At 50.3% G+C, this 11391-nt stretch overlaps 1 protein-coding gene across 13 annotated transcripts in view; it reads right to left on the reverse strand.

The window, feature by feature from the left end:
• DOCK9 (dedicator of cytokinesis 9) overlaps positions 1 to 9675 on the reverse strand; it is a 277563-nt gene extending 267888 nt beyond the window's left edge. For 10 of the 13 annotated variants that reach the window (XM_055336137.1, XM_055336149.1, XM_055336142.1 and 7 more), the window contains exon 1: positions 9514 to 9673. In XM_055336137.1, coding sequence (XP_055192112.1) covers positions 9514 to 9642 — 129 coding nt within the window. In that variant the 5' untranslated portion in view covers positions 9643 to 9673. Of the gene's footprint in view, positions 1 to 9513 lie in introns of all 13 variants that reach the window. The other 3 variants (XM_055336152.1, XM_055336151.1, XM_055336153.1) reach the window with 1 other exon arrangement.
• Positions 9676 to 11391: the final 1716 nt, after the last annotated feature.

Consider the following 11391-nt stretch of genomic DNA (forward strand, 5'->3'; position numbering starts at 1 on the left):
TGACAGAGATATAAAAGAAATAGAAACAACTTCATTGTCCACATACTTCTTGATGGTTTGCAAAACTCATGATTCAACTGAATGGAAGGCACTTCCAGTAGTTTTTATTGTTTGTATTTTTATTTGATTTCATTTTGTTTTCACATGAGTTGGTTACTAAATCCCTAACACAAGATATTAGATCAGGGTGTTATTTTACATGCTGAAGCTCTAAAGAGTTGGTCAAAACAAACGGTCCTAAAAAAGGAAATGAATCTTACTTGTACCAAAATGCACCGCTGCTTTCAAAAACAGTGCAAAGATCATACAAAGATTTACTGACAACCTGACCAGCTTTTTCTAAACTAAAACACAGGGCCAGCCCCAAAATGATACATTCTTTCCTGAGAAAATCTCACCAAATTATCAGGTGGCAATGAGAAATTAATGACATAATGAAATTGAGAGCTAGGAAAACTAACCCAGAGGGAGGTGGGCTAGAATGAAATAAACAGAAATGGGTACAAGGGAAGGGAAATTAAGAGCAATGGGGAATCAAAAAAGGATGAAAAAACTGAAACAGTAAGGAAGAAGTCTTCAGGAGTCATTCATTCACCCACAAAATAGTCATCGAATCCTACTATAAGCCAGGCACTGGAGGAACAGAGGTGAACAAACAGTCCGATGAGGAAAACAGACACTAAACAAATGTACACACAAAGATATAAATCGTGCTAAGCGGGACAAAAGAAAAGAACAGGCAGGGCCTGTTTCAGTTTGGGTGGATAGGCATCTGTGAGGCAAGGGCATGTAAGTACAGTTCTAAAGACCTAGGGGAGTGGCCTGGTAGATGAGGAAGGAGGCAAGAGGTGATGATTATCCCAGACAGAGCTAAGAGCTTCTGCCAAGGTCCTAGGGTACAAGAGAGCCTGACATCCGGAGAACATTAAAGCCAGGCCGGTGAGCAACAGCAGAGTGGTGCCTGATAAGCAAAGCACCTTACAGTGGGAAGAAGGGAGGAAGCTCCCATTCCAAGGACAGCAGGAAGCAATGTGTGTTAAGGATTCAGAGTTAAAGCCTTAAGGATAGGGTAAGAAAGGCAGCAAAGAGACCAGACAGGAGGGCCAGTGGCAGGGACCAAGATAAGGGCAGGAGACCGAGTGAAGAGGATGACAGGTCTGTAGTCATGAGTGCAGTTCACAGCTCACCAAAGATTTTAGCTCTCCCTCCAGGTATATAGATAAGCCTATACTTCTCTACCCTTGGAGCTAAGTGTGGCCTTGAGTCAATGGAAGGAAGCAAAACTGACTGGGTGAAAGTGTAAGAGCCTACAAGGGAGTCCCCACACTCTCCTCCTCCGCCCCCCACCCCACAGGACATACCACAGTCAAGATGATGGCTGTCCCATCTACCCAGGTCCTAGGGTATGGATAACATGACCCCAGCCATCCTCGACAGGCAGCACTGGGAAGACATAAACCTTTCTGAGCCACTGAGGTTTTGGGAGTCATTAGCTCACAAGGACTGAAGCAGACACAGAATACAATGGATGCAGTGAGGACAGATGAGAAAGGCAAAAGGAGAAGACCAGAAGAGACAAGGAGGAATGAGAGATTTCAAAGTCGGTGACCATGACCATGACGCCTATTGCTAAAGAAAAGAACACTAAAAGGATGGCTGGTTTGGTATGAAAAGTGGCAATCTGTGTATCACAGATGCTGAACGTAAGCGACCAGTAGGACAGCCAAGTGCACATGTGACGCAGGTTAGTGGACAAGAATGCCTCAGCTGCGGAAACTGAGGTACAGACTCAGAAATCACAGTAAAGGCGTGGCACTTCCTCCAGGAACACCTCTGGGTGGTGAGGGTAGCAAGGGGACAGAGTGAAGACTAGAACATGGAGGAGAAACAGGGAAGAGCAAGCAGGATGGCTGAACAGCATGAAATGCTGCAGACCAGTATGTGGAAGGGGTAAGGACTGAGAGGCTACCCCACACCAAGGACAGAAGCCAGGCTGCAGGGGCACAATCCAAGGTAACACCGCGGTCACTAGCAAAGAGGTACCAGAACCCAAACAGCCAGGCCCAAGCTCATGAGCAAAACCACAAGCCCTCCGCCTTCCAGTGATGCAAGGGAAGAATTTTCTCATCATTACTCTTCTAAAACAAAACATAATGGCATAATAAATACTCCACATTCCACAATTTATTTAGACTACTGTCAGGACCTTTAGATCATTTGCTGTTGGTCAGTATTTTACATTTTCTGCCCTGAACAGTCAGCATCGTGACTTCAGACACTGAACTGAATGCACATTTCAGGTGAATCCTGAAGAGAAACTCCCACAATTAAAAGCACTGGATGAAAGATTGGGAGCATGTTCAAGTATTTGATATGTAGCCCAACGACAAAAAGACTGTACCACTCATCATGCTATAAAATCCAGGAGACATGGGATCCCTGGGTGGCGCAGCGGTTTGGCGCCTGCCTTTGGCCCAGGGCGCGATCCTGGAGACCCGGGATCGAATCCCACATCGGGCTCCCGGTGCATGGAGCCTGCTTCTCCCTCTGCCTGTCTCTGCCTCTCTCTCTTTCTCTCTCTGTGACTATCATAAATAAATAAAAATTAAAAAAAAAAAAAAAATCCAGGAGACAGGGGATCCCTGGGTGGCCTGGAGTCCCGGGATCGAGTCCCGCATCGGGCTCCCTGCATGGAGCCTGCTTCTCCCTCTGCCTGTGTCTCTGCCTCTCTCTCTCTCTCTCTATGTCTATCATAAATGAATAGAAATGGATCTTTAAAAAAAAAAAAATTCCAGGAGACACATTTCTCATTCAACGCCAAGCAAATGGAGTCCCCGGAGTTGTGAACTGGGGTAGTCCTGCAATTAGGAGTCACCAATTCACCCATCCTTGCAAATACCTTTTCTATCTTTGTTAATTTACAAATTGATCAAGGAAAAATAACAACTTGTTTTAATTAATTTTTCTCTAGTCATTAGCAAGGTTGAACATTTTTTATTTTTGTCTGCTCTTCATTGACTAATAATCACACTCCTTTCTTTGAAAAATTGCCTATTAATGTCCTTTGCCATTTTTCTCCTGGAGTGTTTTTCTTTTTGTAATTGCTTTGTAAGAACTCTCAATATATTTTTAAAAACTTAATACTGTTGGACACCTGGGTGGCTCAGTAGTTGAGCGTCTGCCTTTGGCTCAGGTCCTGATCCCGGGGTCCTGGGATCGAGTCCCGCATCGGGTTTCCCACAGGGAGCCTGTTTCTCCCTCTTCTTGTGTGTCTCTGCCTCTCTGTGTCACTCATGAATAAATAAGTAATCTTAAAAAAAAAAAAAAGTAATGCTGTGACTGAGATATGGACATATATAAATAGAGTGCTTAGTGCTTCTAAGTTTATTGACTTAAATTTATGGTACTACTTGTTACTCATAGAACAGAGGTTTGAGTGTTTATATGGGAAGGCAATAGGCGGAATGGTTAGGAACACGTGGTCTCAAGCCACAGTGCCCAGGTTCAAGACCCAGATCCTTCGCTTACAGCTCCATCACCTTGTGGTGACTTACCGTCCCATGCATGAAGCCCTAACACATGTCCTAGGACACAGTAGGTACTCAATAAATCCTGGATCCAGATATATTTAGTCAAGATAACCAATCTTTTCCTTTATTAACATAAGCAAGATCTTGCATTTGTTAAAAACTATCAAGTGACTTAAATATATTGCCTTATTTAATCTTTATTTTAAAAACTCTCAAAGATAATAATATCTAATAATCCCAATTCTCAGAGGAGCAAACTGAGGCTTCAGTGAAGTAAACTACCCCAAGGCCTCAGCTCACTAGTGGCAAAGCCACATCTCACTCCCCAACCCTAAACCAAACTGGTTTTTCCTTTAATACTTTAAAAATCCCTCTCTACCCTTACATGATTATTCACCCATGCTCCTTTCATTTCACACGTAACTCTTATATTTAGTTATAATTTATTTTGGTGTAAAAGGTGGGCTCCAACATTGTTTTTTTGCAGCAGGATTTACTGAATGGTGTGCACCCAGCACATTTGATACTCCTCCTATGACACCCTAAATGTTTACACAACGGAGGCTTATTCAGGGTTTTCTTCTCTTGCCACATACCTTTCCCCCTGTCGCTGGGCCTGCATGACACAGAATCATCACATTATTTACCCCCAAGACTACACTTAAGAGAAGATGTCTCTAAGAAGCATATATTCATAGGCTGTTTCGAACCTCTTTCCTAAACTATGTTTCAAAGAGACAAGGAAGGGGCAGCCCCGGTGGCACAGCGGTTTAGCGCCGCCTGCAGCCCAAGGTGTGATCCTGGAGACCCGGGATCAAGTTCCACATCGGGCTCCTCGCATGGGGCCTGCTTCTCCCTCTGCCTGCTTCTCCCTCTGCCTGTGTGTCTCTCTCTATGAATAAATAAATAAATCTTTAAAAAAAGAGAGAGAGAGAGAGAGAGAGAGAGAGAGAGAGAGAAGGAAGGGGCACCCAGGTGGCTCAGGCAGTAAGGCGTCTGACTCTTGATATTGGCTCAGGTCTATGATTTCTGGGTTGTGAGATCAAGCCTTGAGCCAGACACTCCACATTAGACATGGGGCCTGTTCCCTCTGTCCCTTCCCTCTTTCTCTCTCTCTCTCTCCTACTCTCAAAAAAAAAAAAAAAAAAAAAAGAAAGAAAGAAAAGAAAAAGAATTTATTTTGTGATGAACTCTCAGCCAGTCTTTGAAACTATTCCCAAAATTAGCCAATGTACCTCTCAAAACTTCTCTTCCTTCCTCCTAAAACTTACCCGTCTTTGCCCAAGCTGCTCTGCTCTTTCTTGGCCTACCTGGGCATTCTAAGCATTATTTCAATCTCTCATTCTTTTCTGGAAAAAAAGTCCCCCTTATCTCTGCATCTTCCAGGTCCCTTTCAGTTTTTCATAACACTTTCCCACCTACACCAGTTCTGTCATTTCAACTTCCTCTATTCGCTGACCCACCCATTTGACCCTTTAAAAGGGCTCCTTTGTATTGTGATCCACCTTTTTGTAAACTACTGACCTGTCCACCTGTTTAGATCCTAAACCCTTAAGATGAGGGCTTGCTAGAACACAGCAGCACATCCCAGCACCCAACAAAGAGTCTCAGCACAGAGAAGGCACTCAGTCAACGTGGATAAAGATTTCACAATTCCTTCCCTCCCTTTTCACATTCAAGGCATTACTAATGCCCTCCCATCTCCTAATATTCAAATGGACTAGAAACCAGAGAAATAGAACCTGTTGTTGATTATCTACTGGGAGATGGGCCTCCACCCTACTTCCTCTGTTTTGGGACGTTTCTGTTTGTTGGGACTCCCTCCACAAGAGGGTGAAGAAAGACAGTGAGGTGATGCTCAAGCCAGTTTGGTTGTAGATTTACCAACATATCTGATTGAAAATTACCGCCAAAATGAGGTTTTATCTTACCTGAGGATTTCAAAGAACACCACCATTTGTCTCACATTACCCCAGATAATACTGGAACCTTGAATTGGCTGACCTGAGAGGGTGAGGAAGGCTCCAAGCACATACTCCAGGACAGAATCATCCCACACCTTCTGCCCATTCTCCTCCAGTAACACAATGGGAAAATTTAGTGACCTGACTTGGTTTCATTTCATTTCATACTGCTGGATCTCCAAGGAATATGGAAGGAGCATTTGAAGCTGAACCTCCTGAGATAAGATCAGTAAGGAAATTGGAAGCCACGTGACTTAGGAACCAAAACCATGGGTTGTATAGCTGGTAAACCCATGCAATGGCGTGTGTCACAATATTTACACAAATCTTTCAGAGAAAGGATATTTTTAGGCCTTGTATGGCATACTCTGTTAGATCTAGGCCATTACAATGCTGTTTTAACAAATCTGAAAGACCCAAGGTAAAATGCTTTGGGAGCTCCAAAAGCAATCACAACTCAACCCTGCTCAGAGAAGTCTTTCTTCTGAGCTTGCATAGATATTTTGAATGCACTGCCCTCCTGACTATTCTAAATCATGGAAAGCTAATTCTGGAATTGTGAGGATTCTTCTTTCATTACCACAAATCATAAATTCCCTTTCCTACAGTACCTTTACTACTCATAAAAGTCTTAAAATTCAAGCACATTGATAAGGAGAGGGACTCTAGGAACAGACCCACATTTAATATAATAGAGCCCTGAAGTGCCAGGGTGGCTTAGTTGGTTAAGCATAGGAATTTGGATTTTAGCTCAAGTCATGATCTCAGGGTCCTGAGATCAAGGCTTATGTTAGGCTCCTCCACACTCAGCGGGGAGTCTGCTTCTCTCTCTCTCTCTCTCTCTCTCTCTCTGCATCTGCCCCTCCCCCTGCTTGCACTCCCTCTAAAATAAATAAATAAATCTTTAAAATATATATATGTGTGTGTTTTAGAACTTTGAAGTTCAGAGAAGTTAAGCAACAGCCCAGCATGACTTTTTTTTTTTTTTTTAAGATTTTACTATTTATTCATGAGAGAGACAGAGAGAGGCAGAGACACAGGCAGAGGGAGAAGCAGGCTCCAAGTAGGGAGACTGATGTGGGACTTGATCCTGGGACTCCATGATCACACCCTGAGCCAAAGACAGACCTCAACTGCTGAGCCACCCAGGTGTCCTTTGTTAATTTTATTGTAATAGCATTATACTTCTGTACAAAATATCCCCATTTTTAATCGTACATACTAGATATACAGGGTGAAAGGACAAGAGGCTTGGAATTCACAATCTCTCTCACACACACACACACACACCAAAGGGACAGTTAAAGTTAGGTAAAATCTTGATAGTTATTGAATCTGTGATGGATTATATGAGCTCATTATACTATTCTCTACACTTTTTTGTATGTCTGTTTTCAAGCTCTTCAAATTAACCCAAAATCATCTTTAAAGGCCTGAAAACCTGAGCCTATGAAAAATGAAGTTATCGATGAAAAATTTATGAGCACATCTCACTTTTAAGTTTGTTAAGTAGCAGCCTTTATTACCCACTGAACTATTTAATTTTGCTGTTTCTGATCTCACTACCAGCCACTCACCAATGCTAGAAGAATGGGAAGAGCCGTTAAACCCATACCCTATTCATATTAAATTTTAGTACGTCTGCGAAATTGCTTTATTGGTCAGCTAGCTTAAGAATATTCGTTGAGCATTTACTATGCTGTAGGCATTGTATTAGCACTGACCTAAGTCGTCAAAGACAGAACAGAGAAATACTTCCATCGAAGCATGGATGGATAGGCCATAGGATTCCAAACCCTGGCCTGGTTGCTGTTCAGCCTCCTGCAAGGATCAAGGAGCCCTTCTTATTATATTCTCCTACAATAAAGCCAAACCAGAACTTAGGTGGCCGGTGCACCTGCTATGGCTTCCTGACAGACACTGGGGAGCAGCAAGAAGAAGCAAGTGGTAGTAGAGTACCCGGCAGGAGATGAAGGAGTGAGGTTTATGGGTAATTTTTAGTATCTGTAAGGTATCTCAAATTCCTCCTTCCGCAATGCAGAACCATTGCAACGCACTTCCCATTCACCCAGGGAGTCCCTCAAGCACCCTAGTGACTACACCTGCTTTCCTGCAAATTTTTTTTGTTTCGTGAGACAAGTGACCACTGATAGACAACACTAAGAGGTGAGACACCAGCCAGGCATCTGACTGTTCATGATGAAAGGTGTCTAAAGAAAACAGATGTACTGTTAAAGTGTCATGAGGTAACACGGAAGTGTGTCATACCTGGAAATGGACACTTGGAGGTCACTATCAGTAGGCCCACCCTCCTATTGGAAGGGCAGGTACTCAAGGAATGCTGCACATCTACATCTGTTGCAGTGTTGTGCCTATTTTGGAACTTCTGTGTTCGACTTAATGGTTATGAAACCAGTACCTCCTCTGCAGTTCAGGTCTGCCAGAACTTTGGAAATCATGGTACAGTCATGTTTTACTTACTCTTCTTTTGCCTCAAGTCTCTAATGAGGACAGTAGCCCTCAGTTAAAAGAACTAAATTTCACATGAGAACAAAAGCCACAGATTTTGCAGGCTTTATCCTTAACATGCACACAATGGCAAAAGTCAAAAAGATGCAGAAAGTCCTCCTTAGACTAAGGGAAGAGAAGTCAGCTTGGGTTATGGAGGAGAAGCCAGGTTCTGGTCTTTTTCCAACCCTGCTCTACTCCTACCATCAACTGGTCAAGTTCAGTAGAAAAGAAAAATAAAATCCCTGTATATTATTGGCGGACTGACTGGAGTTTGAGGAATCTGGGGTGAGTTTGAAGAGCTGTCAAGTGAGAGAAAAATCAAACTAAGCAAAGCTGTATATGGATATCGGCAAAGCTTCAACTCCGAACTCCACAAATATCATTCCTGTCATCCTGTGTCTGCCCAGGAAGGGCATCTATCTGCCACCAGAAAGACGGCCCGGCTCCTGTCTCAAGGGTCCTACACTCAGCGGGACAGTACCCCACACACAGCGTCACAAAGCACAGAGAATCACTTCCACGACCCAGGAAGATGAGCGGTTCCAACAACCAGCACGAATCACCCGCCCACAAACAAGCCCCTTTCCAGAAAACAAACGCCAACAACAATGCAAGGAGCAGCTAAAAGTTTCCAGCTGCCCGGGAAAACATGCTGCCATCCAAAGTCGCTCCTCTCCCTCACCATCCAAGTGATCTGGGTGTCCTACGTTTCCAAATATAGCAGGACCAGCTCTGGCTAAGGAAAAGTCGATTTAAGACTTCATCTCCCTGCACCCAGGGGCCAATTCTTTAAAGATGTTCTGCTATGACCAGATGAACGTTGGGACTGTTTGCTTCACTTGCTGCATGCAAATCCCCAAACTTCGTAGTAATTTGCACAAATGCTGAAATTACCAAGGGATTCTATCACGCGCCCTAACCCTTGGTAAGCGGAGGCCAAACCTCAGGAAGCCGGTTTCGGGGCGGACGGGTGGGGGCGGAACCGCTTCCTTTCTGGAGTTCAGCCCACCCAAAGGGTGCGCAGGGCCACCCCTTACCTTGAATCACCGACTGGAAAAGGAAGCCCCCACTCGTCCGCCCCCCTGCAGCCCTCCAGGTCACAGGTGCCGAGACCCTCCGGAATACCGGAAGAGCAGGGAGCGGCTGCAGGAGGATTGGGGGGCAACGGAGCGTAAAGCCCCGTGTGGCAGAGGAAGGTAAACTTGGCGGGGGCGTGGGGGGTTCCCCCATCCAGGGAGGGAGATGGCCATCTCCCTCCCTAGAGATTTCCCAGGAGGGAAGGGGGGCAACACCGGGGACACGACCCCCCAGACTCGAGGGGGGGAGATGGAAGTTGCCGCCCTACAGGGTTTTCCCTTCTCCCCTGTCCCCATCCACCACCTCTTACTCCTGCAGACCCCGCAGGGTCGTGCAGGGTCGCGCAGCTCGGCCTGGGCCCGACCGGTCTGGAGGAGCGTGGAGGGAGGGGGCCGGCCGCCCGCCGCGCCCAGCCGCGGGTCCCCACTCACCAGAAGCACGGAGCCGCGCACCACCTCCGACACGCTCTGCCGCAGCTCGGCCGCCGTGCCCGGCTTACTCAGCGCCCGGGTGAACTTCCGAGTCTCCGCCGCGGTAGGGAGCAGCGGCGGCTGCGACATCCTCGCCGTCCCCGCCGCGCCGCGCCCGCGCCCGCTCCCGCGGTCCGGCCCAGCCCGGCCCGGCCCGGCCCGGCCGCGCAGCGCCGCCGCCAGGTGCGCCCCGGGCGCCCGGCCTGGCCCGCCCGCAGCTCCCCGCGCCGCCGCCCGCCCCGCGGCCGCGCCCTCCGCGCCGGCTCACGCCCCGAGGCGCCCCCCGAGGCGCCCCCCGAGGCGTCCGCGGCCCCCCGCGCTCGGAGCAGCGCCCGGGCTCGCTAGGGGCGACCGTGAGTGTGGCAGCGGCGGCACCCCCATGCCACCAGGCTCCCGCGCCGGCCGCTCGCCGGGCCGCCTCCTCGGGGCGGGGTGTCCGGCGCGGCGCGGGGCGGGCGGGGCGGGGCGGGGCGGGGCGGGCGGAGGAGGGGCCGGCGCGGCGGGCCGGCGGACCGGCAGGTCGGCGGAGGGACGCGGCGGCGGGACGGGCCGGGGCGCCTGCGCTGCGACCGCCCCGCTCCGCGAAGCCCCGAGGGGAGGCCGAGCGCGCACGATGCGGGGCTGCGGCTGCGGCTGCGGCTGCGGCTGCGGCGGGACCGAGCTCCCGAGCCCGGCGCCTGTGCGCTGGGACCCCACGGCCGGCGGCACCACGCCCCCCGTGCGCCCGGGCCTTCCTGCGGCCCGAGAGAGCACGAGCACGCAGCCCTGGGAAGCGGCGCCCGTCCGGCCCGGGCCGGGCACTCCTCGGGCCCCCGGGGCGAGGCGCGGGCGGCGCGGGCGGCGCAGGCCGGGACAGCCGCTGCGAGCCACGCGGATGCCGGCCCGCGGCGGCGACCCGCTGCGTCACCTCGGGCGAGACCGGAACTCCCGAGCCTCGCCCAGCTCTGTGTCCAGCGGGGACCAACAGTGACCTGCTGCCCGAGGGGCCGAAGGGGCGCGCCCAGCCTTCCCGCCGCCCCTCCGCAGCCGGCCGGGACCGCGGGACGCCGAGCCCGGGAAACCCAGAAGCGCCGGCCTGCGAGCCCAACGCGGCCCGCGAACTGGCGGCGGCCCGCGACAGCCACAGCCTTTCGCACGTTGCCATCCCTGCGGGGCCTCGCCTCGCAGCCTGCTTGACCCCTCTTCTGACTCTGACCCCGGCGGGCGGAGGGCGCGCGGGGAGGCGGGGGAATTCGCGCTGGGCCCGGGCGCATGCTCGGACGTTTGGGAGCGGGCGGGTTCCCGGGGCGGGGAGCCCGTCTTTAGGGCGGCTCTGCTGATTGGCCGGTCTGCGCAGGCCACGCCCACCGCCCGCCGACGGACGGCGCCTTACCTGCCCGGGCCGATTCCGCCGCGCTCTGGGGCAGCGTGGGGCAGCGTGGGGCAGGCCTTCGCCGGGGTCGCGGTGCACGCTCCAGCCCGAGTTCCCCGAGTCCTCGCGGCCGTGATCCCCGCCTGGGGGGAGGCCGCCCGTCGCGTCCTGCCCCTGCGGAAAGCCAAACCCTGGCCTAACTGGGGGTCTTAAAGCGGTGGGGAAAACTGTCAGTCTCGTACGGAAAGCAAAACACCACCGTTTCACGCTTAATGGGCAGGTCTGGCGAATAGTAACGCTGGAGGTTAGTTAGGCATGCAGGTGGCGCTCAGCAGAAGCTGGCCGGGTTGGACTGTTTTCCTGGTAGGTTGGAATGCGGGATGCGGCCCTGAGTGAGCCTGACGGGCTGGAAGATACACAAAACAACTCGTGTGTGACTACAAAAGCAATGCACACCAACCCATTTCCTCTCCTGGAGGAGATTTAAG

This window comes from Nyctereutes procyonoides, unplaced genomic scaffold (assembly GCF_905146905.1).
Source record: "Nyctereutes procyonoides isolate TBG_1078 unplaced genomic scaffold, NYPRO_anot_genome, whole genome shotgun sequence".
NCBI lineage: Eukaryota > Metazoa > Chordata > Mammalia > Carnivora > Canidae > Nyctereutes > Nyctereutes procyonoides.